The sequence below is a fragment of the Myxine glutinosa genome, chromosome 11 (genome assembly GCF_964187855.1).
Source record: "Myxine glutinosa chromosome 11, kmMyxGlut1.1, whole genome shotgun sequence".
Lineage (NCBI taxonomy): Eukaryota > Metazoa > Chordata > Myxini > Myxiniformes > Myxinidae > Myxine > Myxine glutinosa.
In genome coordinates, this window is record NC_136271.1 from 17,033,509 (window position 1) to 17,049,293 (window position 15,785).

At 52.2% G+C, this 15,785-nt stretch overlaps 1 protein-coding gene across 4 annotated transcripts in view; it reads right to left on the minus strand.

The window, feature by feature from the left end:
• Nucleotides 1-15,516, minus strand: part of TONSL (tonsoku like, DNA repair protein) — a 117,124-nt gene extending 101,608 nt beyond the window's left edge. For 3 of the 4 annotated variants that reach the window (XR_013624907.1, XR_010986286.2, XM_068130249.2), the window contains exons 1-2: nucleotides 15,193-15,470; nucleotides 14,758-14,853 (exon numbers count right to left, since the gene is read on the minus strand). Coding sequence is in view for 2 of the 4 variants with exons in the window: in XM_068130249.2 (XP_067986350.2) it covers nucleotides 14,758-14,853; nucleotides 15,193-15,226 (130 nt within the window). In the remaining 2 variants the exon portion in view is untranslated. Of the gene's footprint in view, nucleotides 1-14,757; nucleotides 14,854-15,192 lie in introns of all 4 variants that reach the window. The other variant, XM_068130248.2, reaches the window with a different exon arrangement.
• Nucleotides 15,517-15,785: the final 269 nt, after the last annotated feature.

The following is a 15,785-nucleotide window of genomic DNA, read 5'->3' on the forward strand; positions in this document are numbered from 1 at the left end:
AATGGCGGCTTTGGAGGGGATGTAATTGCCAAATTGAGGCTTGGCCATTACGAAAGGGGAAATGGAGGTTTTGGGAATGGGAATGAAGGATGAAGGGAATCTATCTTTTTCACTTGGTGCAATGGAGTGTCATTTTAATGGAAGACAAGGCCTTAATCTAAAACACATAATAAGGATATAAACTACTGAACAAGGGTTTTATCGTGTCCTTCAATGTGTGCTTTTATGGAATTAACTACCGGGACGCCCTTTGACCTTTACACAACACTGGAGGCAGGAGGGGCCAGACTCAAGCAATAATTCATAACAATTTCCAATACAATACAACACAATCAAAAAAATACAGTCCTCATATCCGCAACACTGCACCCTCCTCCTCTTAGGCACTTCCCGGGCCTACAACTTTAATTTAGTGTGACACGTAGGTGTAGTTCCCTCTACTTTTAACCTGACCCTGAGTGCGACAGTTTTAAAACATAGATAAATATGTCCCGCTGCTCCATTGCACCCTACCTAACAGACTCACGCCCACAGTTAACCGAATTGCGGAATGGTCTTCAAACTACACACTGACGGTGGGGAGCATTATTTACAGTGACGCTACTTTATTTACAAAACGCAACCCAAGACCTGTGATTGTTCTTTCTGGGGGGGAGACAGTCTGCTCTGCATCAATGCACCATGAAAGCACCCAAAAACGCACCAATACACCCTCAGGCACCAATCGGTGCACAGTCATCATTGTTCAATGAATAAAAAATAAAAACAACAACCCCTAACCCTGCAGGTGGTCTCTTGCTCTTCGGCTCCCTCTGCTGGCTATTATTATTTTCTTCCAGTTGTTGTCTTTTTCCTTTGCTGGCGGCCTATTTGCAATAAAATGCACTTACCGTGTCCGTTTTTATTTTCTTTATTTATGGCCCACAGGGCCGACGACGTGTGGTTCACCTGTGGGGCATCGGTGCCCTGTGGCCAAGGTCCGCCAGCAAGATTTCGGGCCTTCATGGCCGGTTCCAGCAGAGGGGCCATGCCCCAACCCATGGGGTCCATAAGTGGTGCTCGGCCACAGACATGTGGACCATAATGTGGTGCATCGATGCAGACAGCTGGTTCTGGGAGTTCCGGGCGCACAATGGCCGACTCACGCACGCTCCCCTCGGCGCCCAGTGGCGCTCAGGTCCTCATGTGGGAGACAAAAGGGGGGACAGACAGATGAGCGAGGGGTAAGGTCACAAGGGTACACATCAAACAAGGCAATGCAAGGCGAAGTGCGTACGGAGAGCGAAGTGAGAAAGCTCGTCCCTACCGTACGTCACCCCCCTGTCACCTACACTACCCTTGCCCTTACCCCATATGTACAACAATCTACACATTTACAAATCCGTCACTACTGTCACGTCTTCCCCATATTTCCCCTATACCAAATTCGTCTCCACAATCCCTCTATCTAAAATTTGCCATCACCCAATTCATCATCAATCCTCATAAGGAGGGAGAGATGGAACAACAAGCACAATGTCACACCCACGTCATGATGCGTCTCACATTCCAAACATTTGCATCAAAAATAATAAAAACATGGCATGGTGTGGAGTTACGTCACCTCAGGTGAGTGGATGTAGATGGTGCGAGGAGACTTCAATCCTAACTATCCTCTAAATTACTTCAACACACTTTACTCTACCCGGGGTCTTCCCTGCCAATCCATTGGCCAACTTACACTATGGGTTCTAAAAACCAATTCCCATTGACCAAACTGTGGTGCTTCTCAATTTGGGGTCTCACTCCCCCGATTCATCTCCCGGTGCCCTTGCACAATTTCTGGGCTGGGGCGTGTAGCTCTCCCAGCAGGTCTACCCACCTGCACACCTCCACCACTGTAGTTGCCACCCGAGCTTACCTAGCTCCTCACCCTAACCTAACTAACTGGGGAAGGCCCCTCCTGGCTCTGCCACCCCTTGGTGCCCTCTGGCACTGGGCTACCCGGGTCCGTCCTCCGGATCCTCGGGCCCCATCCACAACTACCGGCTCCCAGAGCCCACCTGCGGCCTCACCTGGCCGACATCCTCACAGTGGTGGAGTGCCCAAACCAACTACACACACTAACAGGCTACACGCCCAGCCATTTCCACAACACTAATGCACCCATCCAAATACCATTCTTTCACCACGCACCACAGATGCCAATATCCAACCACAATTTACCTATACCCTCTACCTAACACTTACACTACCTTCCCCGGGTATTCGTGATGGGGGTCCATCCTCCTTTCCCCCATCCACACCTTCGCACCATCCACTCCACTCCACAGTTTCCACCATACTCACTCCACGACCATCCATTCCAATACTCCATATATTCCATACCATTTATTCCATACACCTGTTCTCCATTCACCTGTTGTTGCACACCTGTGCAATCACACCTGGGCCCACCTGCACCCTCCTTCCTTCCTGGACCATTTGGTCAGCACAACTCATATCACTATCACTCATACACTGCTCCATCCACCTGTCCAGTTGCACACCTGTGCAATCACACGACTACTCACAATCACAATCAGTTACTCATACCCTGCTCAATACACTTTCGATCCTCACACACACGGCATCATCTGAACTACCTGTTGCCCTGCTAACTTAGTGCTCCCCGTCTTCCCTTTAAACTAAGCACATACCACGTCATTATCATCCACTCTAATCTACCTGCGTCCCCACTACAGGTATCATTGTCACTACCTAATCTTAACGTTACCTAAGGTCATCTCTCTAGATCCCTACACACGATATATCCTAACCCTCCCGGGCTAGTTTTGACTGCCATAAACCCCATAAATCTAGTGCTCCTTTGCCCCCGTTGTGAGGGATGACAGCGTTGCCATCCCACCACATCGGGGACGTTCCACTACCATCCCCCCAGTCCTCTGACGCTACGAGCCCCCGTCGCAAGAGGTACTGGGTCCTGCCTCGGCATCTAGAGCCGAGGCGATCCATGAGGGCGCCTGCTCGCCGGCATAAGGTCTTATCCGGTCGGCATGGACGATCCGAGGTGGGGGCCGTGGCCCCATTTTGATCTTAACGACCACGTCACAGACTTGCGACAGGACGACTCCCGGGCCTTTCCAGGGGGAGGTGAGTTTTGGGCACCTACCCTTCCGCCTCCGGGGATTAAAGAACCAAATCTTCATCCCCGGAGCGTATTGACTCCCCTGGCTCCGGTCGTCGTACCTGCGCTTCATCTTGGCCCCCGCCAGATGGAGCTGGCGGCGGGCGAAGGCATGGACGCGCTCCATGCCTTCCTCCAGGTGACGTGCGTAACCCTCCCTCGGCGGTGTATCCGTGGTGTCTGGCACGGGACCGCATAGCAAGTCGGCGGGAGCCCGTAACTCCTGCCCATACATGAGCAACGCTGGACTGCATGCGGTGGCCCCGTGCTGGCTAGTTCGGTAGGCCATCAACAGGTACGGGAGATGTTCATCCCAGTCATCCTGACGGGTGGTGGTGAACAATGCCAGTTGTTGGATCAATGTTCTGTTGAATCTTTCCACCATCCCGTCAGATTGTGGCCGCAAGGGCGTGGTTCTGGTCTTTCGAATTGACAGGAGTCTGCACACATCTTTTAATAATTGGCTCTCAAAATTTCGTCCCTCATCGTTGCGCAGCTCCTGTGGAATCCCGTGCCGACATACAAATCCTTCTACGAAGGCCTGTGCTACCACCCCTGCTTCTTGGTTGGGGAGGGCATAGGCCTCCGGCCACTTGGTGAAATAGTCCATTACAACGAGGATATACTTATTACCTTGGCGGGTGCGGGGCAGCGGTCCTAGAATATCCATAGCCACCCGCTCAAGGGGGGCCCCCACCTGATGTAATTGAAGGGGGGCCCTCATCCTCCGTGCTGGTCCCTTTTTGGCAGAACAGGCGTCGCATCTCCGACACCAGTCCTGTATGTCGCGCCCCATATTCACCCAATAGAACCTCCGGCGGACCCGAGATATTGTCTTTGTCCTGCCCAAATGGCCGCCGGAGCGGGTACCATGCACCTGTTGCAATATGACGTTCTTAAATTTGTCAGGGACTATCACCAGCCAGGAAGTTCTTTCAGAGGGAACCTCCACCCACTTGCGATATAAGATGTTGCCTTCCAACTCCAGGGTCTGCCACTGAGCCCAATACGCCTTTGTTTGCGCCCCGAGGGGGGTGACCTCTTCCCCCTTTGGTCTTTGCCCCAATCTGACCCATTTGAACACCGGCCCCAGGAAAGGATCCTCCTGCTGGGCCGTGCTCCAAGCCAAATCTCCAAATTCCTCGTCCGCGGTTAGTGGCAAAATTGGCCCTCTCACCCGGGTTGCCCGGACGACGAGAATCGGGGCAGAATCGCCCAATTGCTCCCTCTCCTCGTGTCTCGCACAAAATTTGCAGTTTTCCCCCAGACAAGGACGCCGAGAGAGTGCGTCTGCATTACCATGGGCCTTCCCGGCCCTATGGGTCACATCAAAATCGTACTGCTGCAACTTTTCCAACCACCTTGCAATTTGGCCCTCCGGTTCCTTGAACCGAAGGAGCCATTGCAAGGAGGAATGGTCAGTTCGAACCGAAAATTTCCGCCTGTACAGGTACGGGTGGAAATGGTTCATGGCAGCCAGCATAGCCAATAACTCTTTGCGAGTGACACAATAATTTCGCTCGGGCCTACTTAAGGCCCGACTATAATAACCAATCACTCTCTCCACGCCCTCCTGTGTCTGAGACAAAACTGCGCCCAATCCTTCCTGGCTCGCATCCGTGTCCAGGGTAAATGTCCCGTCGCTAGTGGGGTAAGCTAGAAGGGGTGTGGATGTTAGACACCCCTTCAATTTTTGGAAGGCCTCGTGGCACTCCCGCGTCCAATTAAATCGCGTCCCCTTCTCCGTAAGCCGGTGGAGGGGACGGGCCAACTCCGCAAATTTCGCCACAAAGCGCCAGTAGTAGGAGCAGAGTCCTAAAAATCCCCGCACCTCTTTGATGGTACGTGGTGCGGGCCACTCCTCTACCGCTTTAATTTTGTCTGGGTCCGTTTTTACCCCCTCGCAGCCGATCACGTGACCTAGATAGGCCACCTCTCTTGCAAACAAAGTGCACTTACTCGGGTTCAGCTTTAACCCTGCCTGTCTGAGGCACCCGAACACCTGGTCCAAATTAGCTAACGCCTGGGGGAAGGTCTTGGCATGTACCAGGACGTCAGGCATGATTGCCATGGCATGCCGCCTAGCACATGCTCCATTAATCTCTCAAAGGTGGCGGGGGCGTTACACAAACCAAACGGCATCACAGTGAACCGATACAGCCCCTTACCTGTGGAAAATGCCGTTTTCTCCTTCCCTGTCCGATCCATCTCCACCTGCCAATACCCACTCTTGAGGTCCAAAGTTGTGAACCAATTTGAGCCCGCAACGGCATCGAGGGTGTCATCAATCCTTGGCAGGGGATATGAGTCCTTGAGTGTCACGTTGTTTAGCTGGCGATAGTCCACGCAGAACCGCGTGGTCCCATCTTTCTTTTTGACCAGCACAACAGGTGACATCCAAGGACTTCCCGAGGGCTCGATCACGCCTGCGTCGAGCATTTTTTCAACCTGCTCGTCAGCTTCCGCCCTCTTGCTCCAAGGGAGCCGTCGGGCGGCCTGACGAATAGGCCGGGCCTCACCAGTGTGGATCTGATGTTTCACCAGGCCCGTACGTCCAATATCCTGGGTGGACAAGGAGAAGAGGTCCAAATGGGACCCAACCAGTTTGTGTAAGTCCTCCCTCTGGGTACCTCCCAACTCTATGCTACTCCGATTTACCATCTCGCAAATGGGATCGGGCCAATTCCTAGAACTTATTGAAGGCTCCCCCTGGGGCCGGCTCGGCTGGATGTTCTCGCCCCTCACTGACGCGACTTCTCTAACTGGGGTGCAGCCAGCTACCTTTGTGCCCCTCACTATAGTGCGTGGTTCTGTGCTAATATTAATTACTCGGACGGCCACTACCGGCCCGTCCGTTTTTACAAGGGTGCGGCCCACGATTAAACCAGGTATGGATCGCGCTGCCACCGGTTCGCCGCAGGATTCCTGCCATGTCGGGCGGGCTGACCATCGGGCCGGCACTATGGCCTCGGCCCCCGGAGGGATGGTCACGGCCTCAGGAGCCTCCACCTCCACCCTCTCGGCCGTGCTCACCCCCTCCAACAGTAGCTCTTCCACCCCCCATTGCAGGATCCCCCGGCCCAAGTCAATTTTACAACCGCCGGCAGTCAACAAATCCAACCCTATAAAGCACGGGTCGCACACCTCCGCCACCCAAACCTCTATCTCTTGCTTTACCGATCCCAACTTGAGGGTCACAAAACCACGCCCTATGATCGGATCCGTTGCCCCGGTAGCCAGCTGCAAGCTATGATTTTCCAGACGCTGGATTTTACCCCAGCCGTCTGCACTCGAATTAAGGACCACGGGGCTGATGATCGTGGCGCTAGCTCCCGTGTCCACCACGGCGTCTACCCCCACGCCGGCAATTTTGCACCGAATTGTCAAACTACCTGTTCCAATTTGGCCACAATGAATGACCTGTCGCGTCAACGAGGGCTTCTCCCCATCCCCTACTGCCGAACACCGCCCTGCATGCCCGGCACGTTCTAGTTTCCCGGGCCCTGGCGGGGGGGTGTCTGAGGTCGGCTGGGCCGATCGATATGGGGCGGAGTTGAGGGCATCGGTTGGCGGGGAACATCCCGGCGCGGAGCTCGACACTCCCACGCACGGTGACCCATCCGAGCACAATTATAGCACCTCACCTGGTAAGGTGCTTGCCTCCGGTATTCCAAATTCCCCCCCCTGTATGTCCGAATTGGGGTACTCTGTCGGGGACTACCGGGGGCTACCACTGGAGCCGCCTGCCATGGTCCAGGTCCCGCTAGACGCCGATCCACCAGCCTCCGAACCATGCTCTCCAGGTCAGGGCCCCCGTCGGGGGCGGGCCCCCTTAGGGGGCCGCCCCCCATTTCGGGCCCCACCTGACGCACCGCCACTGCGTGGCGCTCGCCTCCCCGGGCCAGGGGCCTCGCTGCTTCCCAACGGGCTGCAGCGTCGGCCGCCTGACTCATGGTCTGCGGGCGCCACATGGCGAGCTGTTGTCGGAGCTCCAGATCCGGAAGGGCCTGGATAAAGTGATCCAGCGCCAGGCTTTCCTGAGAACTCGTTGCCATGTCCGCTTGTGCAATCCCTACCGCGCGGCGAATATCGTGCGCAAGTTCCCCGATGGTCTCCTGGGGCTTGCGTTTTCGCTGCGCAAGTTGAGCTTTAACAAGCTCACTTTGCTGCTCGATACCGAAACGATTAATTAAAGCCGCACGGAGAGCTGGCAGGGTGAGAGCACCCGGTGGTAAAGCTGTCAGCACCTCCGCCGCCGCACCGCGCAGTGCCCCTACCAGGTGTACTCCACCTTTGTCCGGATTCCAACCGTTGCCTTTACACACGTACTCAAACTGCGCCAGGTACGCCCTCAAATCGCTTTTGCCGTCATACGGCGCGAGTGGGACCTTGTGGGCGCCGAAGGTCGGACCCTGCGCGTCACTCCTTGCGGGATCAACGCGGGACCAAACCGTTCGGGCTCCCACAGTACGCTATTCCCGGGGGGCTCCCGCGCATCCCCCGTCCCTCCAAACACTACCCCTCCTGGTGTCGATGCCTGGGCCGCCCTTCCGCAACCCGCTACCCACTCCATACCCGCACACCCTTGCTCACCAGCACCCCCCTCACTCCCCATAGCCAGACCTCCTTGCACACCTCCTCTGTCCATACACTCCGGACCAGTCATACATCTCACCATTGGTCCCTCACGAACGCCCGGATCCAAATCAACCCCCAAGCCGACTGAAGCTCCCCTCACATCATATGCATTTCCGAATATATCGCCACTCACCTTGGCACCTCGTCTCCGCACCTCCTCTGCCACCTGCAAACTCTTTATTTGGTTAGTGAGCACATCATCACGATTCGAGCACAGACCTTGTACCAATTCCATTACCTCCTCCTTTATTTCCTTTTTAGTTTCCCTTCGTCTCTTCTTAATTTCACTCACCCCTTCTTCCACCTCCTCTAATTTTTCCTTTACCTCCTTCATCTCCCGATGCGCCCCCTCTATCTCTTCCTCTAACGCCACGCCACTTTAACCGTTTCTATGTGCGTCCTTACCTCTCGGTCCTTCGTCTCCATTACTTCTGTCACCTCTTCCAACTTCTTCGTCAACCCCTCATGTACCATCTGACATTCCTTCTGTGTCGCTATTAATTCATTTTTCATGTCCTTTTGTGTCGCTTTTAACCCCCCGATTATTGCAGTGTTCTTTTCCACTTGGTCCACGAGTTCCTTTTGTCCCACTGTCAGCTGTTCTACTCCCCTCGTCAGACCCTCTATTCCCCCCTGTAACCTCGCCGTATTATTCCTCACCTCTTTCTCCATACGCTTTTCACCTCGCTTTACCTCCTCGCGTACCCCCGAGACCTCCTCACTTACACCTCGTCGTATCTCCTCCTTCATCTCCTCCCTCTCTTTTGTAGATGCTACCCTCATCTGTTCCAATTCATCCCTCTGAGCATCCAGTTTGGTTTCTACCCCGATTTTCACCTCCTCTATCTGCTCTCCCATTTGTTTAATTTCTCGGGCGGATGGATTGCTCCCCTATTTCCCGCAATTTGCCTTCCATCCTATTTTCTAACCCCATTAACCCATGTTTCACCCCTTCTATCCCATTGTCTAACCCCTCAAATTTCTTGTCTAACCCCTCAACGGTACCCCTCATTGCCCCCATTTGGCCCCCCATTTCTCCCATTTTGCCCCCCATTTTGCCCCCCATTTCACCCATTTTGCCCCCCAATTCGTCCCTTATCCGCTCACCCATTTCTCTTTGCTCTCGGGTGGACTTATCATTTTGGACATCCATTTTTGCCATCATTTGAATCATAAAGACTCGCATGTACTCTGGCATTTCTGGCTCGGCTGCCGCGACCACGTGCGCAGCGCAATTTGGTGCTGCTACGGTCACGGGCGCGGCAAAATTTGGTGCCGCTACAACCACGTGCGCGAGGACGCCATTTTGCGCGCCTGAAACCTCCTCAACCACATTGCTAATGTTCTCCTCTACTTCGTCCCTCTGATCCTGGGTTACTCCTAACCCCTCCTCTAGCTCACCCACCTGCATCCGATCGCCTTGACCAGCCATGGCGCGATTTCAAAATTCGGGTTTTTCTTTAACAAAACAAATTTCGGCCGCTCCAAATTTTGACCAAATTTTTTTCTAAATGTTTTAAAAATTTGGTTCGGGCCCCGAATCCCACTCCCAGGCACCAATTGTTACGGTCCGCGGTTAAGGATGTTGGTTTGCCGAGCGGATGGCACCACGACCTAACAGTTTCCCCGATTCACCCGATCCCCAAACGTTGGCCGTATCGCGCCACAGATATTCAATAGGGAAAAGACAAAGACGACACGGATGTGAAGAAGAGGAAAACGAAGGCAAAAAAAGGTTTGAAATACGATTACTATTTATTACTATTTACAGGCTCAAAGAAACCAAGGAGGAGGAAAGATAATAAAATAATATACAGAAGCTTTTAGAGACACAGTGAAAATACTAGCTTATACAAAATTAATTAACTACCCAGGACAGAACAAACAAACGGACTCACACGGGGAATTGCAGAGTGGATTGGCTGGAAGGAGAGGGAGGTCCAACGGGTCCGGCAGCACGATCGGCGCATTGGGCAGCCGCCGTTCCTTCGTGGCCCTGCTCAAAACCGCCGTCCAGGCCCCAAGCGGCTGTTGAGTGTTGTTGCTGCTGTGGACGCTGCTGCTGGCGAGCAAGGCGACGAATAGCAAGCTTTGTGCTTTCCTGGATGATCTCCTTTGAACACGAATCGCTGCTGGATGATCTCCCTTCTCTCTCTTGGACCTTACAACTCCGCAGCTTTCCTCTGACGACTCAGCTCTTTTCATGGACCTCACCACGCAGCTCAGCCCTGGTCACTCTTGCGCGCGCGCTTTTATAACGCCGCCGGCGATTAAGCCGCCGGCCTTCAGGACACGCCCATCGGTGTGCTCACCTCGGCCATGGTTGGTCGCGCGACCCTCTGGCTCCGCCCTTGATGACGACGGGCGGGCACGCCTTTCTTCCCCGACCCTGCCTCGTGGCCAATGGCAGCTTTGGAGGGGATGTAATTGCCAAATTGAGGCTTGGCCATTACAAAAGGGGAAATGGAGGTTTTGGGAATGGGAATGAAGGATGAAGGGAATCTATCTTTTTCACTTGGTGCAATGGAGTGTCATTTTAATGGAAGACAAGGCCTTAATCTAAAACACATAATAAGGATATAAACTACTGAACAAGGGTTTTATCGTGTCCTTCAATGTGTGCTTTTATGGAATTAACTACCGGGACGCCCTTTGACCTTTACACAACACTGGAGGCAGGAGGGGCCAGACTCAAGCAATAATTCATCACAATTTCCAATACAATACAACACAATCAAAAAAATACAGTCCTCATATCCGCAACAATACATACAGCTCGCCAAGGTACAGATACACAGCTCGCCAAGATAAATATACATACATACAGCTTGCCAAGATAAATATACATACATACATACAGCTTGCCAAGGTACACGTACACAGCTCGCCAAGGTACACCTACACAGCTCGCCAAGGTACAGATACACAGCTTGCCAAGATAAATATACATACATACAGCTTGCCAAGGTACACGTACACAGCTCGCCAAGGTACACGTACACAGCTCGCCAAGATAAATATACAAACATACAGCTTGCCAAGGTACAGACACACAGCTCACCAAGGCACAGACACACAGCTCACCAAGGCACACATACACCGCTCACCAAGGCACACATACACCGCTCACCAAGGTACACATACACCGCTCACCAAGGTACACATACACCGCTCACCAAGGTACACATACACCGCTCACCAAGGTACACATACACCGCTCACCAAGGTACACATACACCGCTCACCAAGGTACACATACCTCGCTCACCAAGGTACACATACCTCGCTCACCAAGGTACACATACACCGCTCACCAAGGTACACATACACCGCTCACCAAGGTACACATACACCGCTCACCAAGGTACACATACCTCGCTCACCAAGGTACACATACCTCGCTGACCAAAGTACACGTATACAGCTCACCAAGGTACACATGCACCACTCACCAAGGTACACATACACTACTCACCAAGGTACACATACACCGCTCACCAAGGTACACATACACCGCTCACCAAGGTACACATACAACGCTCACCAAGGTACACATGCCTCGCTCACCAAGGTACACATGCCTCGCTCACCAAGGTACACATACCTCGCTCACCAAGGTACACACACCTCACCAAGGTACACACACACCTCACCAACGTACACATACCTCGCTCACCAAGGTACATGTATACAGCTCAACAAGGTACACATACCTCACTCACCAAGGTACACATACCTGGCTCACCAAGGTACACATACCTCGCTCACCAAGGTACACATACCTCGCTGACCAAAGTACACGTATACAGCTCACCAAGGTACACATGCACCACTCACCAAGGTACACATACACTGCTCACCAAGGTACACATACCTCGCTCACCAAGGTACACATACACCGCTCACCAAGGTACACATACACCGCTCACCAAGGTACACATACACCGCTCACCAAGGTACACATACACCGCTCACCAAGGTACACATACCTCGCTCACCAAGGTACACATACCTCGCTCACCAAGGTACACATACACCGCTCACCAAGGTACACATACACCGCTCACCAAGGTACACATACACCGCTCACCAAGGTACACATACCTCGCTCACCAAGGTACACATACCTCGCTGACCAAAGTACACGTATACAGCTCACCAAGGTACACATGCACCACTCACCAAGGTACACATACACTACTCACCAAGGTACACATACACCGCTCACCAAGGTACACATACACCGCTCACCAAGGTACACATACAACGCTCACCAAGGTACACATGCCTCGCTCACCAAGGTACACATGCCTCACTCACCAAGGTACACATACACTGCTCACCAAGGTACACATACCTCGCTCACCAAGGTACACACACCTCACCAAGGTACACATACCTCGCTCACCAAGGTTCACACACCTCACCAAGGTACACATACCTCGCTCACCAATGTACACATACCTCGTTCACCAAGGTACACATACACCGCTCACCAAGGTACACATACCTCGCTCACCAAGGTACACACACCTCACCATGGTACACACACCTCACCAAGGTACACATACCTCGCTCACCAAGGTACACACACCTCACCAAGGTACACATACACCGCTCACCAAGGTACACATTCACCGCTCACCAAGGTACACATTCACCGCTCACCAAGGTACACATACACCGCTCACCAAGGTACACATACACCGCTCACCAAGGTACACATACACCGCTCACCAAGGTACACATACACCGCTCACCAAGGTACTGTTACGGAACCCAACGTCGGCCTCTGTTCCCCTTACCGAGGGGGGATTAATCCCCTCGTCTTTGACTGACCGACGGGGTCCCTGACGCTGCACAGCTACCTCCGGAAAGGCAGGTGCGCAGCCCCGTTCGGACCGCGGACAGATGTTAATTGCCGAGCGGTTTTAGCAACCGCAGCACGAACTATTAACAGAAACTAACCCGATCCTTGAACGTTGGCCAAATCGTGCCACAGGTGTTCAATGTGGAAACCTCAAAGACGAACGGATGTGAAGAAGAAGGCAGAAGTAGGAAGAACAAATATAATTTATTACTACTCTTTACACAATCAAAGAAACCAAGGAAGAAGGAAGAATAAGAAAATAATTACAGAAAGAGGGACGGACCAGAATGACACAGTGCAACGCTAGCTTACCTATGGCAGTCTTACTTACAAACCCAGGACAGAACAAACAAAGACAGACTCACACGAATGGGCAATGAAGGCAGGCACGAGTGGCTGGAAAGGAGGGAAGATTCAGCTCAGACCAGAGGACGATCGGGCCGGGAGGGAGCAGCCGCCGACTCTCCACACTCTCGTTCGTCCGGCGGCGTTGCTTCGCGGCCGCGGGTCGAACTGCCGTTAGAAACTCAACCCCACCCAGCTGCGGTGGATTCAGCGGTGGTGGACTCCTCACTCATCTGCTGTGGGGGCTTCCTTGGTCAGCCGCTCCACTGGACTCTCCGCTCCTCCTCAACTGGACTGGACTCGACTGGGCTTCGGTGCACTGCCAACTCTCTCACGCATCTGCCGTCTCTCCTTCACAAATAGCTTGCTGTCTCCCTCAAAAGGCTTGCGCGCGCTTTTATCGCACCTGGGGCGATCAAGCCGCCGGCCTCCAGGACACGCCCATCGGTGAGCTCACCTCGGCCTTGATTGGTCGCGAGGGCTCACCGATCCCGCCCCTAAAGGAGGCGTTGGCAAGGCCACGCCTTGTTCCTGGCGCTGGGCTGACTCCTCCCACCTTCTGCTCCGAGATGACCTCGTGCTCAATGGAGTCTTGCGGCGAAAAACACGGTCCCAAAGCAGCAGCGGCGAATGCAGAAAACCGCACGCAGAAAACCGCCCAATGCAGTTGGCAATGGCTGACAAAAAGGGGAATGCGAAGGGAATCTACCTTATTTGAATTCGGTGCAATGGAGTGTCAATTAATGGAAGACAAAGCCTTGAACTAATACACATAATAAGGAGATAACTACTAAAAAAAGGAAATCTATGATTTGCTACGTGATTGTATATGGAATAACTAAGGGGACGACCTTTGACCTTTACACACAAACTGGAGGGTGATATTTACACAAGCTTCATTACAACGATAATAAAAAAACCACAACATAATTCTCAAATCCACAACAGTACACATACATTGCTCACCAAGGTGCACACACCTCGCTCACCAAGGTACACATACCTCACTCACCAAGGTACACACCTCACCAAGGTACACATCCATCGCTCACCAAGGTACACACACCTCACCAAGGTACACACACCTCACCAAGGTACACACACCTCACCAAGGTACACATACCTCGCTCACCAAGGTACACACACCTCACCAAGGTACACATACCTCGCTCACCAAGGTACACACACCTCACCAAGGTACACATACACCGCTCACCAAGGTACACATACCTCGCTCACCAAGGTACACATACCTCGCTCACCAAGGTACACATACCTCGCTCACCAAGGTACACATACCTCGCTCACCAAGGTACACATACCTCGCTCACCAAGGTACACATACCTCGCTCACCAAGGTACACACACCTCGCTCACCAAGGTACACACACCTCCCCCACCAAGGTACACACACCTCACCAAGGTACACATACCTCGCTCACCAAGGTACACATACACCGCTCACCAAGGTACACATACATCGCTCACCAAGGTACACACACACCTCACCAAGGTACACATACACCGCTCACCAAGGTACACATCCATCGCTCACCAAGGTACACACACCTCACCAAGGTACACATACCTCGCTCACCAAGGTACACATCCATCGCTCACCAAGGTACACACACCTCACCAAGGTACACACACCTCACCGAGGTACACACACCTCACCGAGGTACACACACCTCACCGAGGTACACACACCTCACCAAGGTACACATCCATCGCTCACCATGCTTCGAGAGGAGCTCTCCCAACTGGTTACAGGTCGCGGCCTCTTCTTTCAGGTTTCCCGATCTCTGCGCTTTGATCTTGTGCTTTCGCCAAGCTGAAGAACCACATGATCATCATTAAAGTCTTACATAGGGTAGAGAGAGAGGAAATAAAATTCCATACATCGTGGTTATCTATGTGGAACTAAAGTGTCCATCTTGACTTACCATTCCCTCCGTCACAGCAAAAAACCCAAAAGGTATTTTTAACGTGGTGAGGAGTATTGGCATCACAATGACATGACCAGGTGAGGTGTCGATATCACGCAAATTACGATTCGATAAACAATAAATTAAAAGGCAAAAACAAATCCCCGATTACAAAATTAAAATACCACCCACACCTATCACCAGAATCAATGACCAAAGTACCACCTGCCAAGAAGGTTCCGCACCTGTAATTTGCTTGATATCACCTCGAGAGGCCATGGCGTCGGTGGAACGGGGCAGGTGAGGTAGAGAGAGACATCAAACCATGAACGTGTGACGTGTCAGTCCATGAACGCCGCCGAAAAGGATAAAACCGTGTGAGAGAAAGAGAGAGTGCGAGTGTTTGTGAACAATGAACGCACGAAATGGAGAGTGCGTAAAAATTAAACAAACTCCACAGAGAGCGCTCACTGCTGAATAGAGAAGCAGCCAGAGCATCCATTCACCACACAAATTTGGCGCCAAAAGAAAAATACACATCTCATTGTGTAATTGAAATGACCAACTATATTTATTAAACATGTATGTATATATGTATGTATCCATGTCACAAAAAGGTTTTTGTCTTGATTTTTTTTTTCCTACTCACGTCCGATATTCAGCACCTGAAAAGGTGAGAAGGAAAAGTACAGCACAACTGCGCAATACACCCGCAATTTCTCTCTGAAGAGTACCGAACCCACATTAATCAAATCTCAATAATCCGGTGAATATTGAAAATATAAAATAGATATCAGTTTAAATAAGGAGTTATTTGATATTAAAAAATAAATCCCAA